General features: G+C 40.2%; 3 protein-coding genes across 3 annotated transcripts in view; 1 reads left to right on the top strand and 2 right to left on the bottom strand.

Annotated features, from left to right (window-relative positions):
* Positions 1–12,971, bottom strand: part of pip5k1ca (phosphatidylinositol-4-phosphate 5-kinase, type I, gamma a) — a 54,771-nt gene extending 41,800 nt beyond the window's left edge. The window contains exon 1 of the mRNA XM_008300044.1: positions 12,730–12,971. Within this exon, the coding sequence (XP_008298266.1) occupies positions 12,730–12,862 (133 nt within the window). The 5' untranslated portion in view covers positions 12,863–12,971. The remainder of the gene's footprint in view (positions 1–12,729) is intronic.
* A 3,176-nt stretch (positions 12,972–16,147) lies between these two features.
* Positions 16,148–19,608, bottom strand: gpx4a (glutathione peroxidase 4a). Its single transcript, XM_008300057.1, is given in 7 exon segments — positions 16,148–16,501; positions 16,830–16,889; positions 17,092–17,116; positions 17,386–17,537; positions 18,448–18,592; positions 18,716–18,810; positions 19,397–19,608. Coding segments are annotated over 7 exon segments (561 nt in total). The 5' UTR covers positions 19,448–19,608; the 3' UTR covers positions 16,148–16,468.
* Positions 19,609–21,159: 1,551 nt separating this feature from the next.
* Positions 21,160–24,535, top strand: polr2eb (RNA polymerase II, I and III subunit E, b). Its single transcript, XM_008300071.1, has 8 exons — positions 21,160–21,356; positions 22,556–22,730; positions 22,874–22,989; positions 23,137–23,217; positions 23,323–23,381; positions 23,488–23,566; positions 23,982–24,054; positions 24,397–24,535. The coding sequence occupies exons 1-7, from the start codon at positions 21,300–21,302 to the stop codon at positions 24,045–24,047; spliced, it is 633 nt and encodes a 210-aa protein (XP_008298293.1). The 5' UTR covers positions 21,160–21,299; the 3' UTR covers positions 24,048–24,054; positions 24,397–24,535.
* Positions 24,536–24,593: the final 58 nt, after the last annotated feature.

The following is a 24,593-nucleotide window of genomic DNA, read 5'->3' on the forward strand; positions in this document are numbered from 1 at the left end:
GCTGACAGACCTAAAGGTGTCTGTCCAGTGACACCTTGTCCAGACCAGTTACCAGGAGGCTAGCCTTGGCGCAGTGCAGCAGCTTCACTTCCAGGTTTGACTTGCTTTCCTTACTTACTGTGTATCAAGGTGAGATCATTATAACCATAATTCAAAATAATCTTTCACTTTCATCACAAATGCCAAGTCATTAAAAATCAACAATAACTACCAATATGCATTGACATTAAACATTTTATTGTGGTATTTTTTTCTGCTATACCACCCAGCTCTATTAACCAATATAACAATGAAGCTGGAGCCAATGGATTATTAGCTTGGCTTAGTTTAGCATAAAGCCTCAAAGCCAGTGTGGTTCTGTCCGAATAAGAAAAACCTGCCTAATTAATTTTCATTACACACATCCCTTCAAACTTTTACATTCATTTTCTCTCTGAAATTCCACCCGCCGTTGCCAACAAGCTCTAAGGTGGTTCACGTCAAAGCAACCCGGTGCAAATGGCAGACATTGATCAAACACATTGATGCGGTGTTTATGTGTCACAGCACCCTGGTTTCTGTCCCAGCAATCCAAAGCGAATCCATCTCTCAAGTTGTCAGGACACTGGTGTAATATCTGCGTGTGAATCTAATGTCTATAATTTCCCCCACACTAGCCATTTGTCCTCAATCAACTTCTTGGATGGCAACCCTCATAATTAAAGAGCCATCAACTTCGTAATGCTAAGCTTTTCAAAGAGGCTTTAAATGTTCCTCGCAATTACGGCACCCTGGCAGAATAATATCCTTACAGCTTATCCTTACCGCTCCTGCATGTAAACACACACACGTACACAACGGCAAACACAGGCAGAGAACACACACACACACTGTCAGTAATAAGTACACATCACAGAAGGAAATTTGGTGGAAGCCAGCTCTAAATACGTTACCATGACTAAAACTGGAACGATGGTGCCGGTGCAAATCCACAGCTTTCTCTCTACAACGTATTCCCTTCAGCATTCCTTTGAATTACTGAACAACACTGTGCACAGAGAGGGAAGGCCACTCTGTCCTCTGTTGTCAATGCACATCATACACTTTGCTTAATACAGTAGAGAGAGTGGGCGGCTGGAGAGGACAGCTTTTTACTACGCCAAGTCAGCCATTATGATCAATACCACCGAGCAAGGAAGCAGGTTTAATAAAAAGCTTCCTGGCAGCAGCTGGCTCAGAAAAAAAAAAAAAAAACACCTCCCTTTGAGACCCTTAGCTTGAGGCTAGATGATGAGTAATGCGCAATAGAGTCTGCATACAGGCAAATATAAACACAACAACCTTTATTTACCTAAAGAACCATTGCTAGAAATACTTGAGTAATACAAGTGAGGCGACTAATTCAATAATCAATTGGTTAATCAACGGGAAAGCTGCAAAGTGCTGCTTTATATAGTTGATTAACTGCTGTAATTGCTTGTTACAGCTTATCCACTACTTGTTCGCTCAGTTTCATTCCCTTACATACCGAGCCTTGGGTTTTTAAACCACTGCTCCAGACAAGACAGAAATATCTCAAAAAATATTTGAAGGATTGCCATGAAATTTGGTACAGACATTCATCAGAAGACAGCCTCACATGGACCTATATGGAGAAATGTCCCCGACTGCACGTTATACGATACTTTATTACTTCTTAAATTTATCTTCTTGTCACAAAGAGCTCACTAAAAAAAATTCTAAACAGATCACAGGTCGAGGAAAGGGCACAGCACCTTGTATAGTCATATACCAACAGATAGGGTCGAGCAATTTGGGAAAATACGTAACTGTGCTTTTTCTGACACACAATTTGTGATTTAATTTTTTAAGTGGCAGTCTAAACTCTGAACAGACTTACTACAAAATATAAGAAGTGTGGCTATTAAATAATGAAACTGGGCTTATGTCAGTCACCGCCCTGAACTACGTAATAAATATTGATCAACAGACATAAACTACCCATGAAAGTCTTAATCTGCTTGAATTGAAAAGATCATAAATAACAGTAATAGTGTCACTATTTAAAAGTTACCCCTTGCATACCCTAAATTGCAGCCTTTGCCATTTGCTAGTTGCATGCCAAAGTGCACTAACGGGGATCATGCACAACAAACAACAGTTCTACCTGCCTTTGACTTCTTGATTTCACACGGCAAAACCTTGTACTGACACGCTATTGCACATTAACTTCACCACAGTTATGTGTTTATGCAAAATGTGCATAAACACGTTCTTTGACTAGATTACAATGCTTACCAAACAGTTCACGATCCAACTAATTCCTGCTAAAATCACATCTACTGCCACAAAACTCTGGGGTTTGCTTTTAGACTGAACTGCTCCAGGCCCTCCTTTTCAAATGGTCTTGGTTTGTTTTGTTTTTTTTAGTCTGCACCAGGGTTAGATTGACAATATGACCCCCATAAATAAACCGCACCAGAGTTTGTATTTACCGAACTAAACTAGTTAGATGACAGCATCCTTGAGCTAATTAAGACCAGCACTGATGGACTGAAGTTCACCTGAAGGTCTGCCAGACAATTTGAACTGGGTATTTTGAAGAGAAAACTGATGCCACAAGAAACAGAATTAGGGATGATATTCATGAGACAACAAACTATTGCTGAGCTGTAATGCATCAATTACTTTGAGCCATTTTCAGAGCTGGAAACACTCCCTCCCAGGACGCCAGGCTTCGCTGTGGTTCTCCCACACAAAACCTGAATCTCCTGAGGTTTTAGTTAGTGTCACACAGACAGACAGCAGGCCACATACAAACCCAGCCAAATCAGTCACTGCTTCTTTACTATCCCTAATCTCAATCCCAGTCTCTCCAGGCCACTAGACTAACTGTCTGGATTATCAGGATAAGATGGCACTAATGCAAGGACAGGTGGAAGCCAAGAGGGCGTCTGTCTGTTTTTCTTGCTAGATCTGTCTGTTCTGGTTCTGCACTGGGGCAACTGGTCGTAAAGGTCAAACTCTGTTAAAGCATTATATAGACACTGGCTGATTACTACAGGGTTGTTTCTCTAATGGTACTGGGTTGCCAATAGGAGCAGCAGATCACGTAAAGATCACATATCGGTCTTTCAGGGTAGAATAACAATCCACGATTCTCACCACAAATGTAGTTAAACTTAACTGATCACATGATTACTTGTGCCTGTGGTTGCCTGGATACAAAACCTGCCACTTTAACTTGAGGCTAATCTCAGATTTCCTAATCCTGCTCCTGATGGTATTCTTTGTGGCTTCTTTCAAGATGTTGGTCTGCTTGTTGCTCTTATTCGTCTGTCTGCCATGCCCTTCTGTTTACAAAATAAGTTACAGAGATGAGTCGTGCGTCCAATGAGCATCACCCCAATTGTGTCACAACCAGTTACGCTTTTGCTTTGTTCATGTGGAGCAGGAAAGTTATGACAGCACTGCTATGACGCAATCTGTACGATTCCTCTGAAAACCAGATCATGTGCCAGAGTAAGACCACCTACAACAAAGACATCACATTGCCCACCTCTACCTGTCCGTAATCCACATTACCACCCACTTTTGCCGTCCAAACCAACCTTATTTGATATTCAAATTGACAGTGAAAAGTGGCTGAAATGACTGGCCCGGCGGTTGCTGACAGCAGCTAATGGCTCCAGTCTAAATCTCACTGCCGTTTGGAGGAGCCCGCGACAGTTACATCCTAATTTCACACTTTGGACTGGACTAATGGAACAGGTGGGTATGAAAGTGTAATTTTTCCCTCGGAGAGGCCTTAAAGCTCGGTGGACTTTGAAATGGAAATTCAAGGTGAGGGGATGCAGAGAGAGCTGTCTTCATTAAAGGGGGATGTAGCTTCTCAGCCAAGTCCAGTGATAGCAGCAGGTTTTTAAACACATCACAGGTACTCACACACATACACGACCAAGAGTCAATAAAACAGCAACTCCTGACAGTCAGCTATGCAGAATGTGATGCCTGCCCACTGCATGAGTCAATACGTAGACTGAGTCAGTACAAATACAGATGAGAAGTAGTAGTAATTAATATTTCTGTGTTCAAGGATTCAATTAACATTATCTTGCGCGCACTCATTAGTGGGAAGGTTTGGAAGGTATTAATACCGTTGGATTGATTTGCTAAAAGTGGCTGCGTGCAATAGTCCCACAGGGAGGTCTTGCTGCTCGTGGAGGAACAGTCAGGGTTAGAGCTGCAGCACCCTGTTCTCTGGGCAAAGCTAAAAACAGCACAGTCCTCTCGGCAAAATGACACACACACATGCACACAACTGCTCAAACTCTTATGCAATTTCAGCATGTTTTTCATTACTGAGCTCCCAGATCAGAACCGAGCTTAGTGATCCTTGCTGATCCTCAAAATACAGTGAAAGCTGTCTGCCAAGAGAGAGAGCGAGGTCCTTTTACGGACTGTGGAGAGGAGCACATGTGGAGTCACGGGTGTGGAACTGACAAAAGAAATAAACAGGGTGGTGATCATCCCGACTCCTGTGCGCTGCCTTGTTATTGCTGAGAGCAGCATCTTCGCCGGCGGTGGTGACTCAGTAGAAGGTAATCTGTTCTAACTACAGAAGGAACATAGTTGCACAACAGCGTAGGTCACCGTTGCTCCCGTCAGTCAAACACCTGCACAGAAAGATCTACAGACACCTGCAGATGTAATGAAAGCATCTTTGGTGAGCGTCGAGCTGAAACCCAGTCTTCAAATCGATCTCTGGTGTCCCTTTGGAAGGTGACAGATGAGTGACTTGTTTTTCTCTGCACACCTACACGTTTGTATTACATTGTCCCATGACCATGAAGCTGTTGAGCAAATTATTCACAAGACAGGCTTTCAGGAAATTGCACATGATAATTGCTACCTAAATTCACTAACAGCAGCAAAGCAAACTTACCTGCAAGTCAGTTATATACTTTAGAAAGTGGTTGTCACCTGCCTTCGTCTAAATGCTGTGTCACACTGCATTTATCCCTGCTTGTATCTTAGGCTTGCCTATCTTCGACACCTACACTGCCATTAAAATGAAAAGACGGAATACAGACGATGTTGCACTACTGGTGTGTGTTGCAGCCTTGGGTACACAGGTGATTATATAGTTAGGTGCACTCCATCATTTACCATTACATCAACACAAAATGTGGCTTGATGGGTTATGCACAGTGTGACATCGCACCACGTGTGGTTTCAAAGCAAAGTACTTTGCAAAGCGACTGGAGGTCCAGACGAATGCTGACAGAAAAAAAACTGATAGACACACAGCGGCAGCCGTAGCCTTTTGTAAAGTACAATGCAGCAAATAACACAGCCTGCAGCTGCTGATCTGGCTCAAAACTGTACCGAAAATGAGTGTTTTTCTACCAGGCTGCCCACTGAATGTTAAAACATGGAGGAAACAGAAAGGCGTCTGTGGAGAAACCCTGGAGAGGAGTGAGGAGAACTATTTTTTCCTACCTTGCAAGGAAAGCAATAATCACACACTGATGTGATTTTGGAGCTGAACATGTTACAGTTTTGCTGCAGCACAACTTTACAATCTGTGACATACAAACCTTGAAGAAATGGAGGGCAGAATTACACACCAGGCAGAATGGAAGAAGTGCAATCGAGCTTCAACCTCAGTAAAGGACATTCATAAAACAGGCATATGGAAATACAGACTTCTTAAATAAAAGCAGTCATAGAACACGTATTACAGATGCACTAATTAATTAATTTTAGGATCTTAAATTATGACACATTATTCCACAGCTAGTTCTGCCAATGTCTGTGTGGCTCTTATTGGAGATAGACATCATGGAACATCAAACATTTGCCTTTAATGATGTTGTCTAGCAAAAGCAGTGACTTCAGCTCTGCATACAGGAAGCAAATGGTCTGAACTCCTTGCTGGGGAAGTCCGAAGTAGACTGGATGCGCGTTTGTTGAAAGAAGCAAAGAGCAGACAGAGCTTCCCTTATTTATTAGTGAGATAATAATGTCTCTGATTTATAGACGAGTCTGTAACAGGAAAGCAGAATGAAATGGAACGATTATTCCACGACCACAACCGTGCCTTAATAGTGTAGAGCAAATTTGCACCTGCTTCTCGAGGCAGAACATTTTCAGTACAAGACGCCTGTTAGTAAATCATGCAGGTAATCAAACACACTGACCGTATCCCTTCTCATTATTTGCACAATCGCTCCTCGAATGCGTTCACTAAAAGGAGAGCTGTAGCGGTTGTACAGCATTTCCACGATGCTACGCCTATTTAATAATTAAAATGCCCCTCACTACAGAAGCTCCACAGTGCCTCAGAAACAAAGGTCAAAAAGCTCAGGTAGTCTTTCCAAGAAAGACAAATCCGACCAATCAAGGCAATACATCCAGAAAGTTTCCTTTAGAAGCAATCTGTGTTGCAGGAATCACAGTGACACCAGAAAACGCAGCCTCAGTTATTGAAGGTGTCTCTGCTGTCTTGGTCCACAGCAAATTCATCATAAGATGGGAGTATTGCCGTTTTCAGGGTCAGAAGGAATTTGCCAACTAGGCCCACACTGTTTAATGAATGAATACATTTTCTCACTGCTCAGACCCTATTAAACTTACATAAACCCTGCAGCATCTTTCGCTGCCACTTCACACGGCTCCGCATGCCATTCACTTTGAGCAGACTTAGACTGCTAGTAACTGACAGATTAGCCATGTATTCTTAAATCCCTCCAAGAATCTGAAAGTCAAGTCATTTGATGTATTCTCTGGATTTGTTCATTATTCATTTGCTTTATTAGGTCAGAATATAGTGAACATTGCGACAATTACAGCTTCCAAGAACAAAAGGGGATGTCTTCAGATGTTTGCTTTGTTAGATGAGCAGCTTGAATTCCAAAAAATATTCAATTTTCTCTCATAGTACACTAATATAAGCTGCAAATTTCTGTCATTTTTGCTTTAAATATGACAAACGGGTCATCCCAATGGCTTCAGATGCCACCAATGAAGTCTGAACTTTAACCTTTGATTTATATTCTCCTCTATTTCCCTTCACTTTCTATCATCTCTCAACTGTTAGAATTTCTGATGAAGTCAAAAGACACCCCCAAAAATCTATAAATGTGGACTTTTTAAAACTGTTGCTGATTAATTTTCTCTCCATTGACTAATCAATTAATCAACTGACCATTTCAGCTCTACTCTAAATACATCTAACTATTATATTCAAATATTTTCGTACAAAAACAACACAAGACTTGATGCTTATATGGATGAAGAAAGCAGCTTAGACATCAGGTAAACAAAAAGGCAAAAAAAAATAGGTGTTAGCAGTTAATCATTTTATTCAGTTCTTCGGAAAGCTTCTCTGGCACTTGACTAAGCATATACTGGGCAAAATGAAGATGAGTACAAACTATACAGGTCACCAGTCTATCACAGGGCTAATACACAAACATGTTGACAACCGAGTACTCGAATGCTTTCTTGGTTGAAAATAATCAACACTGATTCCATGTGGGTGGTTCAGATTAGTTTGACAGCTCCATGCCCCTGTCTGACTGCGCTCATGCTCCAGGTGATGCTTATGAAATAATAATAGCCTGCATAGTGGGAACAGTAACTCTCCTAATTGAAAACAGCAGGCCTTTGCCTTATTTCCCTTAAGAGGGGAGCCAGGGCAGTATGACTTTGCAGTCACATAAGTGTGAAACTGAGCCAGAGCCTCATTCAGTGGCTTTTACAGCAGCAAAGTCATCACAACAGAAAAAAACAATAGAGCCAGAATTTTTCATACGTCTCTCCAGCAGGTATGGCTCAGAAAAGGAAAATCCCTGGCCAAGTACAAGGACGGACAGCAGCAAAGCTCCTGCCTCTCTGTGGTGTCTGTTTAAAATAGCTACTGGAGCACACATCCCCCACTTCCAGGCAAAGTCAGCAGTACGTAAGATGTAACTGAACTGCGTCATCATCTACGCTAAATAATGTGACATCAAATAACCTGGCAGAGGGTCAAATCTCTTTACATCCTCCTGGAACAGGGATACAAACTGACCAGGCAAGCACAGCCACAGAAGGAGAAAGAGAAAGGGGCTCAAGGAGACCTTGCTGAAGGAATAAGGAGGAAGCAGATGGATGGTAAATTCCACAGGAGGCAACACACCCTTTGTGCTTCTGTCAGCAATTCCGACAGGCCATGCCTCGAGCGGAGAACAGGGAAAAACAGGGAGGGAGGAGGACTGATGGATAGTGACAAATGAGTGGCTGAGCTGAGGGAATCACTCACAGTGGAGGCGGTAGATGAGTTGTGGCTCACTCGAGAGTAAGAGGAAAGAAAGGGAAAGGAAAGGAAAGGAAAGGAAAGGAAAGGCGACTATATCTGCGGTTAAGGTGAGAGGAGCTGACTTCCAGTATGGGCAGGAGATAAGTGAAATACATTCTGTCATGCTGACAGGGGACGATGGGGACAAATTGCGACTGCCTGAGGATGAGAAGCTTTGAATGGGACTAAATGCTCAGACAGCTATTTAACAGCCAGCTGTGACACCCACACAACGCTGTACTCACACATTCAGAGCAGCTGAGCTGCGCAGTACGACCTGCAATTACACATACGCAGGATCTGACGTTAACCAAACGTTTGAGTTGAGCTCTTTGACGAACATTTACCATCTTCAGCAGCCAATGAGAATCAAGCTCAACCTTTGCATTACAATTCATTCCCATCAATTCCTTTCCATTGTTGGAGGTGTGGCACTACAAGAACATCCACTGACAACGCCACACTACCAGCGCGCTATCATCAGAAATGGAGAGTCCAGGGCTACACATTTATACACAGTTAAACCCAATTCAGCTGGTTTGTCATTAATGGACTCTCCCTTTAAGAGCCTTCACGAGCAGATGTTACACACGAGCCACGGTGTGATCCACACCTACCCCTCCCTGCTACAGGGCTTATCAGACAAACTAGCTTAACCTACAAATGCTTTCTACCACAGGAGGACACACACGACAATATCAGTGGTGCAAACAAAAACATCTAAGTTCAATGTACAAGCTAGCCTACATTGGTTGAAATGAGAATAGGAGGGCATGTTCAGATAAAAGTGCAATAACATCTAGTACTGTGCAACTAATTCATTCAAACAGTGATAGAAACAAAGATAGATTAGTGAAGTTTCGGATAATATCACAAGCATAAAGCTGGTGTGTTCATTGATATGGATAAGCATTACGATAATATCGTGTGTCAGCCTGAGGGAATTTCATATCTGCTCTTCTCTTGATTAAATCTGTGACAATTATGCATCCCTTACATTTTACTGTATATGAATTTTGCATATATCTGTTTTCAAACAGAGAACGTTGGCTGCTTTAGTCAGGAATTATTCAAGGACACATATTACTGACCAATACTAATGCTTGAAATCCCAGATATACAGCAGTAATCTGTTTATTTACTCTGCTGCAGCACATGCATAGTGTTTACCAGATAATCAGACTTTTGGAGCTACGTATTTATTGAAGGATGGATCAGGTCTGTGTATTGAACCACTGAACAGAATATAGCTATTTTTGGAAATGTGTGAGTTTCTCTATATTTTACAAATATATCACAATTGGCTTTAGAAGCAGAATAAGTCAATGCTTGTTTCATCTCTTTACAGACTGGCTTCATCTTCACACTTCTTTAGCTGTCATGAAATGCCGCTCTAATAGCATATCAGGAAATTACTGCATGGATGATAGCCATCACTGCAATATGCACTGCCTCAGCAACATTTAAAACCAGCTCTACAGCATTAACCGATCCAGGGAAGCTGAGGTTAAACAGGGTAACAAGGTTACAGATGGTGGTATGTTAAAAACAAGACGCCTAAACTGCAGTCTTTCAGTCTTCAATGCTTTCCAATAGAACTGCACCACAAATCACATAAAGCTTATCTTTTGCTGCTTTCATTAACATGTTTTGCTGTTTCCCCAGTTTAAACCAAGTCACTCACAACACAGCACAGATAGATGAACATCAGCCATCTAAACCTGAATAAATTTGGCAGGGCACAGCTCCACTCAGTAATGTTTAACGCTATTCCTCTGAACAAAGCCCGTGTAGGATCTATTGCATGCGATGGGGCACTGAGCGAGCAGGCACACACGTGTGAAATTACCCGAGGTGAATAAAACACACGCCAGCAAGCATGCTCAGACAAAAAAAAGGAAAAAAAAGCATCTGCAGTCAAAGGCACCTGGCTTCCATTTTCCTCCCTTCTGATACAGTTAAGCTCGACTAGCAGCCCTCACCACACTGGCCCTTTGATTCATGAGCCTGTTCTGTGTGGAGGTACTGAGCTCTTGTCAACGTCAGCACTTTCCTCACCAGGGACAATGAAAATCCCCAAACTGCGATGTACAGTTAACATGGCCAGTGAACGCAACATGACTGATAGCTGTTAGACTCGAGAGCTGAGCACACTGCTACAGGCGGACATATGCTTTATTTACACACAGATGCACACCCATTAGTGTGCTTTACATGGCTACATTACATAATGTTGTGTCATTTACACAGCGGCAGCAGCAACTCTATGCTGATGATGCAGTGTTATTGCTATGTTCAATCTGTAAGCTTGGCCAACTTGGGTCTCTAGATAGTGCTGTTAATATAGCAGTTGTCTTACATGCATGCAAAGGAAAATTCATTCTCTTTCCTAATTAAGATTTATTTTTTATTTTTTTAAGTAATTATGAGCAAGACTATAAATGCAAATATCCATTAGCTAGGTGTGATGAGCTCTTGTAAACACCCAGTTTCAACAATTCTTGTAGATATAAACTCATGCAGGCAATCTTATGAGTAGTTTAAGACGGCATCACTGGCTCTGGTTCACTCATAAAGCCAGCGTACAGAGACCTTATAGTTTATTTTACTTCACTTTTGACGAGGAGATCTGACACTCAACAAACTCGTTCTGCAGACTCATTACAAAGTAAATAGACATCTCCAGACATACATATGCAGCTCTTTCCCCTAGAGATAATTTACAACGCATTTCGAAACATCACACACAACAATGCAGCCAGCAACAAACAACCACAACACAATGATATAGCAGCAGCTAACAGCTCAACACTATACATATATATAATACAACTGCTCGATTTTAATGTTCGGAATTGGGTTTAATTTTAACCGAGGCCAACGTGGGAACTTAACCACGGTGGTGTTGTGGTGATAAGCTGCAGGAGGTTACTGGTATAATTTCCCCTGCAGCCAGAGAGCACATATGAGACGGATCCCAGCACAACACACGGCCATAGTAGCACCGAGCAGCCCCCTCAGCTACGATTTAAATCTACAGCCAGGATTAAGAACCCCGACTGCATCGAGGCGACTCAGAAAAACTCTCCAGCCGTCTCTTGAACTACAAACACAGTATATTTCACAGTCAGTACAAATGTTTGACAGGGATATTTGACAGTTTGAACAATCTGACAAACCATTTTTTTCCCCCACATAAACACATAGTATTAGCAGGCATTTTAATATCGATATTTAAATTTGGTCATTGCAGAATTTTAGTAAGGACACTGTGGGTAATAAACAGAGCTACTGAAAAATAAAACTGTCAGTGCTCTCTCAGGGAAAAAAAATATATGAAGGTGTGACAGCAACACGTTTGGCTTATCTACAATGGAATATCTTGTTACTGGCAGACATCTATATCAATTTGATATATGGGATAAAATAATATCTGCCCATATAGCAACATGGCTAATGATAAACAGCACCTTCAAATACTAATAAATCATCACATCAACAGCCAATATGGGCTTTGGTCACAAAGGACATCTTGACATGTCCCAGTATGAGCAGAGAAGGTGTAAATTATAAAATCAATGGTGGCTGAGCTCCATTTAGCTGCTTGCTTCAGATTTAGGGTGCTGGCTCATTGTCGTGACTTACAGGGACACTTGAACACAACAGAGCCATGTTAATGGTGTTAGAATCAGCAGTGCTTTAACCACCATGACAACTCATTTGTGGTTCTATATCTGCTATTTAACATCCTTTAATGTGTCCCTTGGTGTCAAATCTCTTAAAATGAAGAATATTATGCTGTTTTTGGGCACGTTGTCATATTCTTCTTGCTAAAAATGTAGATTTTATGGCTCCAGTAAAAGCCAAGATGGTGGCATGTGGGAAAAACAAATTGGGATTTTAGTGTTTTACTACAACCCGTGACTGACAGGTGGTGATGATAGCTGTCTAAAGCTGGAGAATACTCATTGGAAGTGTGTATATTTTCTTATTTAAAAAGTGGGGAAATAAATAACAAGAGAAGGAGAAATATTACTCCTGGAGAAGAGGTGATGAGATATCCTAGCTACACCTCTGCCTATTTTACACACCTACTCGGCTAATTAGAAATGTTAACAGCTATATTATGTGTCTTAATGCACTTAAATACGTCTGTTTTTAAATCCATAATTTGTTGTTTCCTACTGCTCAGGACATACACAGCACAGAGTCCACACACAGCACCTAACTTCACCTGCTCCTCATCCATTCAGCTCAGCTAGCTACTAGCCTAGCTTAACAATTCCTTGCTAGCAGAGATGAGTCGGGACTTTCTGCTGACAGCAGCAGCACAACAGAGAAGGATGTAGGGGCAATTAAATTAACAATAAACGCGAAAAGGGCTAATTGAATAAACGGCAAAGTACCCATGTCTGCGGCGTCCATCCCGTAGCTAACTCCCACGACCGTGTCCGCATCATCGGATGCTGCGGCCCCGGATAGCGGGCTCCCTTCCCTGGCCTCCGACAGCCCGACCGCTCCCTCGGCTGCTGCTTCCATTCAGCCTCCCGGAGGAAAAAAAAAACAGGCGAACCCTCCGAACGAGAGACCCACGGCGACGAAGCGGGGAAGGAGGCGAGGACCGTGTTTGTTTGATATTCGGCGACAATCAAACGGAGGAATGTGTGCGAGGTGTCCGCGACGGTCCCTTCATCTGTGCGGTGTTTCCTCACGACGGTGGAACAGAGTCCGCTCCGCTCCGCTCCTCCCAGGTCCACTGCGCTGCACTTGCTGCCGCCGCCGAGCCGCTGCTGCCCGGTTTTGTTCTGACGGACGCCGCGGCTCCCCCTGCAGGAGGCGAATGGAACTGCGACCTGGAGCCCGGTGATGCTCTGTGGAGGTCAGCCTGGATACAGTCACACTGAGAAAAGTTGGAATGTATAGATATATATATATAGTTCTTTTTTTTTTTCTTTTTTTTTTACCTCTTCTTATGAAATGATTGTGGCAATGCATTTTTTCCTAATAGATAAAGTGTCGATTTTCTCAAAACTTTATTGATATCACAATATACACACACTGTGCAATGAATCTTGTCTGCACGCTCCCATGTATATGTCAAGGCCCAGATTAGAATCCGGCCCAATTCTGGATCGGAAGATTGGAATTTCAATCTAATAATTCCAAGATTCTCATCTGGGCCAGACAGGATCAGGATTCTGACCTGGGCCCAGATCAGAATCTGTAGAAAAAAATGAAGATTCCATTCCAGGCCGGCCTAGAATACAATTCTGATCTGAATAAATTCCTATCCAGGAATTCTGATCCGGAACCGGCCGGATTCTAACCTGTGCCTTGAAATATACATAAAACATATCAATCTAAAAATCAAAACAACAATAATAATATAATAGATAAAATTAAAAGGGACAGAAACTAAGGTGCATATTCAATGATTTACATGTAGCGCCATCAGTCAGATGTATGATGTGGAAGCAAATATATATTTATAGTGAACAGTGCCTGGCGACACATGTTAACTGGTGTAATGCCGTATACATTCAGCAGCAGTGAAACCAGTCAGTGTTTGAAGTTGTTCAGGAGTCTGATGGCCTGAGGAGTGACCACCCCTGACATGGATCACTGCGTTAAGACATTGTGGCATGCTGTCTACAAGGTTGTCGATAGTGTCAATGCGACAAACTGGGACTCAGTATGCAATCAGTATGTAATCATTGCAAAGTGATTACTGAGGTGTATAAATAGAAATAAAAAGAGGAACGTGTCTGAAAACAAAAATTAATTCCAACTTTATGGGCAGCAGTGTTTGTTCTGGATGTGACGGAAGTTTTAGACATGAGCAGAAATCTTGCTCAGAAAGACATAAATATGTGTATTTTTCAGTTTTATGTGCCATATTTAATCATCATGTGTGATATTACCTGATATTGCTTTTTTATATAATCATTGCTGGTATTATGTTATTGTTTTTGTGATGACCCCGAAGTCATCTTGAGGGTGGCTCTGGTAGTTTGTCCCTCCTGGTTCTGCAGGTTGCTGCACACCAGTGACGCCCAGTGTGTTCCTGGGTTACTTTAGAGCTGGCTGCAGTCTGATCACTCCCTCCGCAGGTAACACACAGTTTAGTTATGGTTTATTTTCTTCCTTTACGATTTGGTTTGCATTTACAACACCTGCACACACATAATTCATGCATGCATCACACACAAAACAGGGACTCTACTGATTCTTACAACCCCGTACAGGCTTGGCTTTAATTTGTTGTGATTTTAATGAATAAAAACAAGCTTTAATCATGATACTTGGTGTGTCTCTCCTTTTGTTGTGACCATTTTGAGCCAGGTCATAACACTTTTATTCTAGGCACTGCACTTTCTCATATTATAGAGACTGACTAACTAATTGTCAAACTGAGATTTGATTACCTACAATTAAGCCTGAGGAAATTTCCCTTTTAAAAATTATTTTCTCAGTCAAAGTGCTTTGTGCATTTTAATGCTTCTTCGTGAGTCTTTTTGTACACAAACCTTAATGCCTGTTTTTCTTGTGTATGTTCCTTCTCCACTGAACATAACTTAGTTGCAGTTAAAGTTCATAGTTAATATGGGAATCAGGTTTTATACACTCTAGAGCTGTTTTACTTACTACATTTTTTTTAAAATTTGTTTTTCTTTCTTTCTTTTTTTTTTGATTAATTAGCTAATTTGTTTTTTTAATTATTATTTTTGTTGTAATTGTTGTGATTATGAACATTATTTATTCAGTATTTGTTGAGTATTTTTATGATTTGAAACATTTTCACTTTGTAAAAAATAATCATCATTTTTACTTAAATTACTATCATTATTTATGAATTGTAGATTTTATTTTGGCATGCATGTGGTTGATACTTTTGTTTTAGTGCCCTCTATAGGTGATCTACTGGACTACACTTTTTGCTTGAATGCCACCAGCTGGTTTACTAGTATATTTATAACTGATCATGAAGAGCTAGAGTCAGTGTCTTTGTTTTTGTACATGCTTGACAAATAAATTAACATTATTTCACTTAAAGATGGAGTGCCTTGCTTCCCCCCTAATGGTCTGAATCATTTTACTACATTAAAAAAAAGGAGACACCCTGGACAGGTCACCAGTCTATCACAGGGCTACACTTAGAGACAGACAACCAAGCACACTCACATTCACACCTACGGACAATTTAGAATTACCAATTAACCTCAACATGTTTTTGGACCTTGTGGGAGGAAGCCGGAGAACCCACATTGCAGGGGGAGAACATGCAAACTCCACACAGAAAGATCCCGGGTGTCCTCACCAGGACGTGAACCGGCGACCTTCTTGCTGCGAGGCAACGATGCTAACCCCAGTGCACCTTGCAGCCCAATTTTTATTCATTATATATATAAATATTATTTGTTTGGGATAGTCTAAAAGGTAGACCAGAGTGTGTACAATTTCTATCATGTTGGAACATAAAATACTACAATGAGTGTCATTTCTCTCCACAGATAATACAACATCTACAAATCATAAGTGTGCCTGTCATCTCAGTACTGGGCTGCTGCACTATGAATCCAGCATCCAATGGAAAAAAACTGTTTCCACCTTCCACTGTTTCATTATAAGCTCTAGTGCACACTTGTTAAAGATTTTCTGACTCACACACGCATACATTTTTCAGTTGACGTCCCTTTTAACCGCTTCAATTATACAAAACGAAAGATCATTGTGCACACGAGTAACTCGGGACAAAACGCCGACCCACAACCCACACAGTGCTTCAGTGACAGGCGATAAATGTCGCAGACAAAAATATCATCTGGGTAAATTCTTAATGGATTTTATTATGAATACAGAACATATTAAGCTGCTAAAAGGTGGTAATGATGTGTTTAGGGATCCTTTCTCATTCACTCCAGAGAACCAAGTGAAAATCAGCTTTGTATCCTCCCAGTAGGTTTGCACGCCATTCTCATCAGGTCTGCTCTGTCCGCCGTGCGGGTTTGTGAGCAGACCGTCACTGGTCTGGGGTGGAAGCAAACTGTATCCACTGGTGCTTGGAGAGGCAGAGAAAGGAGGGGAAAGGTGACTGGAAGGCAAACTGTGTATCAGTAAGTGTGCTGTGAGTCATCCATTATGGGTTTAAAGGTATTTGGGAAGATCTTTCTCCACCACCTGGAAAGAAAACAAGAGACAAAGTTCATTAGAGACAAAACAAATGATCAGCTGGGGATGATGTCAGTTTATTAGCGGGCTTAAACCCCTTTACAGCTGCAATACACCATCAGTTTTGACTTTTGACAAGGGAGAACTGTGCACAGTTTGACCAGAGTGACAACAACTGTAAATGCATGTTGTCAGCTTTAAAATGTAGAGCAGAGATCTTTACGTTGTCAGCAATAATCACGCAGCCACATCGGAGAAGATGAACGTAAAATATCCAAAGGTCTCTAATAATTCAGCTCTATGGCATCTGCGGCAAAGAAAGAACTTTTTTACATACACTTGGGTCATCCAGGGGTCCGTATCTCTTCACCACCTGCCCCTCCTTATTGATCAGAAACTGGAGACACAGAAAATGAGAAAATTAATGAAACTTGAAAATCAATAACATTTTTTACTTTTAGGTTAAGCAATTATTATTTTTTATTATTTTTTGCTTTTACAGGATTTTCCAATAAATCCACACTCTCACTCTCATTGATTATAATTTTCCACTTTGTTGATCTCAGTATATTGAATAAGAATTTATAGTAAACATTTACCTTGGTGAAATTCCACTTGATACTACTGCAAGGATAAGAAAAAAACATATGTTAGAAAATCATCTCATTAAATCATCATCTGACAAAAAACGTTAAGAAGTAACTGATGACAAGGATCTCATACTAATCAATCAAAAACATTAACCCCTTTGTAGCTGAGTGTCACATCATTATCTCTATACACATTAAAATCGCTCAAACAAGCTTTTGTGTCACGAGATAATAACATCAGATCAGATCAATGTTGTCCCACCTCTTTGCCTCAGATTTCAGTTTCATTTTTTCGCCACTTACTTTCCGAGGAAGCCTCTCCCGTTGGGCTGCTCCTTCAGCCACTTCCACAGAGGATGAGCGTTGGCTCCGTTCACGTCGATCTTACTGAACATGTCAAACTGAGCGTTGTAGGACTGAGCAAACTGCTTGATCTGACCTTCATTGCCTGGCTCCTACGAAAGGAAAACGAGAGAAATGACGACTGCTATTAAAGCCCTGAGCTAGTCTCTGTGACTTGTAGATAAAAACAACATTTTACACCCTTTAGCAAGTGTCAATGCAAAATACTAAATGATCTGTTAAATGAATATAAAGTATTATTTTACTACAGTATGCGATTGCTTTTCCTCTAATGCAGCATTTCCAATTTAATTTCTTTAAAAATATTTTATTATTTCACAACAATAGTAACATGACATTCATAGATCTACACTCTAAAAAAATCATATTTGGCCTGAAAAAACAAACAAACAAAAAAACAGTTTGCATCAACTTTTTGGAGTTATGAAAACGTCTAACAAAATTATGTTCAATAAACAAACTATATTGAGTTAGAGAAATTACCTTCCCCTCTTAAATAAAAGGTATTAGTAATTACTTAATGATTGGCAGCATAAGGCAAGTTTTTTAAGTTGATTACTCATAAAAATTAAGTTGTTCTAACTAGTATTTAGCATTATTTTAAAGGATTTTTAAAAGTCTTATGTACTTAATTGCCATAATTACTGACACAAGTTTTTAAGTTGACAAATTTAAAAAATGAGTTTGCGCTTTTTTTTTAAGCAGGTAGAAGAGAGCACTTGAAATCCTGACTTCAAGGTGAAGACAAATTAAGTTATCAAGCCAATTTTATTAAGTTACCTCAACTTGAATTTAGTTTTAAATTAACTAATGCAGAAATTTCAGTTTAAATTACATACAATATTGAGGTGACACAATTACTAACACTACAATGTCAACACAACACCTCAAAATAATGCTTGCAGCTTTACAGGGTTATCTAAATCAATAAATTATATATATATATCTTTCAACTATGCATGTAATTACATGGTGGGAATAAAACACTTATATGTCACTCACCTGGTTTCCAAACTGGTTGGAAGGGAAGGCAAGGATGCGTAAACCTCTCTCAGCGTACTTGGCGTGCATCTCCGCAAACTGAGAGTAGTTTACTGGGGTTTTACCTCATTTAGAGGCAACGTTGGTGATGATGACAACATTCCCCCTGAAAACACAAAGAGAGATGACCTCAGTCAGTTTTTTTTTTTTTTTTTTTTTAAACAGCTGTAGGCTTTAAATGGGATGATGCAGCAAAATTAGAAAAACAGCATGACACAGATAAGGGTACCTGTATTTTTCAAGGGAAACCAAGTTGCCATCAATATCTGTTGCTGAGAAGTTGTAAATCGATGTTGCTGTCTGCCACTCCTCTGGTGGGGAAGACTGTAAAGTAAGAGAAATGGGTTTTAAAAAAAAAGGGATACAAGCTTATTTTCAAAATGCAACATCATACATTGTCTGTAAATACAAACATGCCAGCATTCATACTTCTGTTCTCAGTTATTAATATTAGATAACTAGAAGGACAGTTGGAGAGCTCATCCCTTCCCAAGAAAGATGCCCTATCTAACATTTGTTGTTATTATAAAGACAGAGCCAACATCTGATGGATTCTTTGCTCCACCTAGTAACCAAGTTTCATGAAAATCGATGCAGTAGTTTTTGCGTAATCCTGTAAACGGACAGGCAGACAGACAAACAAAACATACTGTCCTCGGTAGAGCTAGCAAGAGATAAACACCAACAGTCATTAATTATATATATTTCCTCTGGAGAATTAAGTAAAAAACTGAGGGGATAGGATGATCCTGGGAGTAAACAAATATTACAATATAAATACATCAAACATAGCAAAAAGCTACATGAAAATAAAAAATAAACTCATGAACACAAGCTGAAATTCGCCAAAAGCAAGTTCCAGTCGTGCAACATGAACCAGCGTTTCAGTCCTAATCTCAGTGTTTCTTACCATAGCCTGCAGCAGGACAGAGAAAATCACTGTGCACCCTATCAGGCGCATGACTGCACTTCAGTTAGTTCCACTGAAGGCAGAGCGCAATCAGATCTTTAAACCCCTCAGTGGCTTCAGCTGCAGCCTCACTGCTGAACCTCAGTCTCCCTACTGAGAGCTCACGCCTTGCAGTCTCCTCATGTAGAGGGAGCAGGTGATCATTAACTGGACTGATAGGCTGTGATTCTCCAATAGGTCCCTCTCTGCTCCTGACAAATGAATCCAGATCAGAAATATATGTGTGCTGCAGTCCACAGTTCAAGGTTTTATCTCATGAAAAATGGGCCACGGGAGGGTGGGTTCCATGTGGCCGGGGCAAAGAGCAACAGTCTGAATAAACACATAAACTCATTACGTAATGCGATTAATATCCGAATAAGAAAGCAGCACACACAAAAAGTGTTACACCTCAGCCAGATATAAAAGTCACTGCCAAAAACTCCAAAAAAAACATTAGCTCATTCTACCAAATAATCATAATCCAAGAAAACAACAGAGTCAGTGTCTGGAGCCGTTATAAAACTGGCAATTATGTGTGATGAAGTCGAGTGGAAGTGCTGAGCAAAGCATTGCACAACAAAATCACCAGTTAGGCAACGCGTTGATCTAATTGAGATTATTTCACATGTTTTGTGGCAAATCTGCATGGAATTCATTGCCTGATCTTGCTTGAGTGAACAATTAAGCACCAAAAAAAAAAACACACACACAAAAAAACTGTGATAAGCTCCTAAAATATTCACAGTAAATAAGTAAAAGAAACCTCAATGCTTTCCCCACCATTGATAGTTTAGAAGGTTTAGATGCTGCAGGAGGTTGGAAACCTGAAACAAACGTTCACCCTTGGAATGAGCTGCCACAGAAAACTTGCAGACATGAAGTGGCGTTTTGAAACCTTTTAAAAAGTGCCTGTGCCTGTCCCCCTGCTTCCCCAATGATAAGCCTATCAGCTGGCAGCAGGAGGAGTGCTGCTGCAAAAACATCCGGTGTCACAAACCGTAATCACATTTTTTGAACCTTTTATTTTTCCACCATCCAACACTCTGGTAATATGCAGGTGTAAATTAAAACTCTTAAATGCACAGCTTATGCATGGTGCTTATGATCATAAAAGTGCACCAACATTTTAGGAAACTGTGTCGGACTTGTTATTCAAAGCGACAAACATAGACAGCTGATTGACTCCAAAATAACAATAGATCTTATGAAAATGTTATGTTTTTTTTTTAAATATGAAAGAAAAATGTAGGTACAGGTGCCTGCTCGAGACATCGCTGTTACGCAATTTAGAAAATCACAGGAAACACACACACAGCACGCAGCCTATCAGTAAAGGTTTACGTTACCGTTGGGGATAAAACAAAGTACAGTACCATCGCCAGTAGCACTCCGCTGCTCGCCACGGCCCCAAATATCAAAATAACATACAATGGCCTCATTTTTGTTTTAAAGGAAGCTTCATGTTACACAAATTCTTCGTTCATTGCAGCTGTAGACTCCGCCCTGCAGCGTGTTGTGAAACAGGACGGTGAACAAAGCAGGACCAGTATATCTGCACCTTAATTTTTGCATAATAATAATAATAACGATTATAATAGTAATAATGACAGCAATATATAGTATATATATATACAATATAATAATAATATAAAAATAAAATAATAATATATAATATAAAACGTATATTTTGTGAAGCTCCGCCCACCTACTATTCTGTGCGACGTCATCAGCCTGAGTCGGTGCACCAAAACGTGCGTCGCGTTGTATTTTTTTCCACATAGGAGTGAAAGTAATACATTCATTTAAAAAAAAACTTCACGTTTTAGATTAATTCTAGAGAAAATAAACCACTCGGGACAGTATGGATGACGAAGAGGAAACATACAGGCTGTGGAAGATCCGCAAAACCATCATGCAGGTGCGTAAGTGTTTATTTTAGCATGTTAGCTTAGCCTTTAGCTTACCACAAACAGCGGTTGGATACTAAGTTGACTTGTGTTTTTTCGTGTGTGGGGGGTAGTAGATAGACAATACATTAACAACCCATGTATTTTCAGCTGTGGTTTATGCCAGTGTAGTTTAGCAGCAACTGAACGTAATCAAGTGCCAGCAGTAGCTGGTTGTACAGTGCCAGTCTGAGCTCCAGATGAGCCTTTCAGGAAGTGGCGCTGTCAGGCAGCAAATACACGTTATGAAGTACGGTGACACAGTTTTGTGCCTCTGCTGTATCACTATAATATAATGATCATACAGTCAAGTCGCCATTATTTATTTAGCAATTTTAAAACATCAGACGCTGAGCCAAAGTACTTTCTAGTAGAAAATGATAGAAATGAGCTTGGCGTCACGAATTTATCAAACAAGTTTAATATTGAGGTAAAGACCACACTGAGTTTGTACCTTTAGACAAGTGATTTCAGAGTTACAGGTAAGATCCTGCAAAATATGTACTTATGTATCTGAAAATGAACCATATTTGAATGTTAAGGTAAAGACCTTACAATAGTATATATAAATAAATAACCTTGATTTAAATGTCAAGACCAAACAATATTGCCTAATTTAAATAGTAAAGTTAATAACCCACAACAATATATATTTGCAATACAAATGTATCTGGTTAACTAATTGTTAAGGTAATATTATATAGTACATAAATGAACCTGACTTAAATGTTATGACTCCACAGTATTGAATGTAATGCCAATTTGCCCGACCAAATTAAATATAAGGTTAGGACCCCGCAATGTTATAAAGAAATCTCCAGAGACCTCCAACAGAACCAGGCTCCAGAAGGGTGGTGGTCTGTCTGGACTGGTTGGGGTGAGGATAAAGAGGAGGGAAAAAGTGACGGCAGATACAAACAGACACAAGAGAACTTAAAGACCAGACAGGTTGGTGGATTCCGTCGCTGCAGATTAGACCCATGCAGCTAAAGAGGCATTAATTCCTACTAATACATAAAGCACAAACTGTAGCTTTACATCACTGCTAAAGGAGGTTTACAGTCTGAGATTAAAAGGCTGCCTGGGAGCCTTAATCCACTCTTGCATGCCATGTTCACATTATTTTTTAACCGTGTACACTCTAACTTTGTGCCCTCACCTACACCCACAGCTCTGCCATGATAGGGGCTATCTGGTGACACAGGACGAGTTGGATCAGACACTGGATGAGTTCAAGAGTCAGTTTGGAGACAAGCCCAGCGAGGGGCGTCCCAGACGGACAGACCTCACCGTCCTGGTGGCACACAATGATGACCCCACTGACCAGATGTTTGTTTTCTTTCCTGGTATTTACCTAACTTTTCTTTACAGAAATACACACCTACATAATTTAATTAGTGATGATAGTATAACCTTGACTTTAGGTCTGCTTGTGTGACGGCCATAGTTTAGAGACGTTATTAAATCAGCTTTGTCTTCTCCCCATCAGAGGAGCCCAAGGTGGGGATCAAAACGATTAAGATGTACTGTCAGAGGATGCAGGAGGAAAACATCACACGAGCAATCATCGTTGTTCAGATGGGGATGACACCTTCAGCAAAACAGGTAAACAACAATTTGTTTAGACGAGGCGAAAAGGGAAAATTAGTGGCTCCTGTAATTATGCTGTGTCAGTTTTGTCTATATTTCACTTTTACTCTGTATTGAATGTCATCGTCATAGTAAATGTATTAATATAAATATCTCTTACAGTCTCTCGTCGACATGGCACCCAAGTACATACTGGAACAGTTTCTACAACAGGAGCTTCTTATTAACATCACAGAGCACGAGGTAAACAACTTACTGTCCACTGAATTAAATCCGTTTATCAAAGTAAACTCACCATCAATGGCTCCTACATTTCTGTTTCTAATGCATCTCTCACTCGACTTTCAGCTTGTACCCGAGCACATTGTCATGACAAAAGAGGAAGTGACTGAACTTCTAGCAAGATAGTATCCTTACACACGCTGCGCTGTTTACTTTATAAATGGTGACATCATGTTTCTGCATTATTTGGTGCAAAATATGCACTTGTTATCCTTAACATTTTTACCTCAGTAAACTAAAGGAAAGTCAGCTGCCAAGGATCCAGGCTGGGGACCCCGTGGCTCGCTACTTTGGATTGAAAAGAGGACAGGTAACGCAGCTGGATGAGTAGCTGTCACACTGCATGACACATTAATCTAAACCGATGAAAAGCTTTTCAGTCTCCCTTGTTGTAAGACATGATGTTTTAAAACAATATGATGCAGATTTTTTCGAATTTACAGCGAAGAGCCGATGTTCCCAAATCTTGGCAATGTTTTTATGAATACAGATGTTGGCTAAGGCTTAAAAAAACAAGACCCATGTTGTAATAAAGTAAACTTATATACAATACAAGAAAGTTGCATGCATGTGTTGTTTTTATAAACCCATATCCAAACACAGGAACATGAAAATTATGTTTACAGTGTCAACAGTAAATTGCTAATTGTAACTGACAGTGAAACAGAACGCTGTCAGCTGTGTGGTTATCTACCAGTGCTCAACCAATATTTTTGCATTTCCAGGTAGTGAAGATCATCAGACCCAGTGAAACCGCTGGAAGGTACATCACATACAGACTGGTCCAGTAACAGACGGGTACGTATTTACAATTTTCTATCAAGCTGAAACAGACACACTAATGTGCATAATTATGATATGTTTTAAGTATATGTATATATATATATATTAGAATTATAGTGATATTTATAGTATTTTTGTACTTGTGCTCAACCTTTTTGGTCAGAAAAGCTTCGTCATGTTCACCACAATTTGTTTACTAGTAAGAATGTTGCAACAAACTTCTTAGAAAAGTCACACAGACGTCAAACACTGTCTGTACTAACAAACTCAGGCTTAAACAAGCAAAATAAATGCATCATTTGACTGCAGTTTTGTAGACATTTGTAATTTTTTTTAAAAATTGTTTTTCTTTGCCAGTTGCTCCTCTGGACCAACATTTCGGACCAGTGAAGGAAACTCAAGGTCCTGTAATTTTATACTTCTACTTTTGACTTGTTTAGATTTAAATATTTCTTGTAATTACTGATTTTGTAAAATAAATAATTTGAAATGGAAACACTTTTCTCATTCTTATTTCACGTAATCTATGTACACTTAAAACAATACTGTACATT

The sequence above is a fragment of the Stegastes partitus genome, unplaced genomic scaffold (genome assembly GCF_000690725.1).
Source record: "Stegastes partitus isolate 25-593 unplaced genomic scaffold, Stegastes_partitus-1.0.2 Scaffold33, whole genome shotgun sequence".
Lineage (NCBI taxonomy): Eukaryota > Metazoa > Chordata > Actinopteri > Pomacentridae > Stegastes > Stegastes partitus.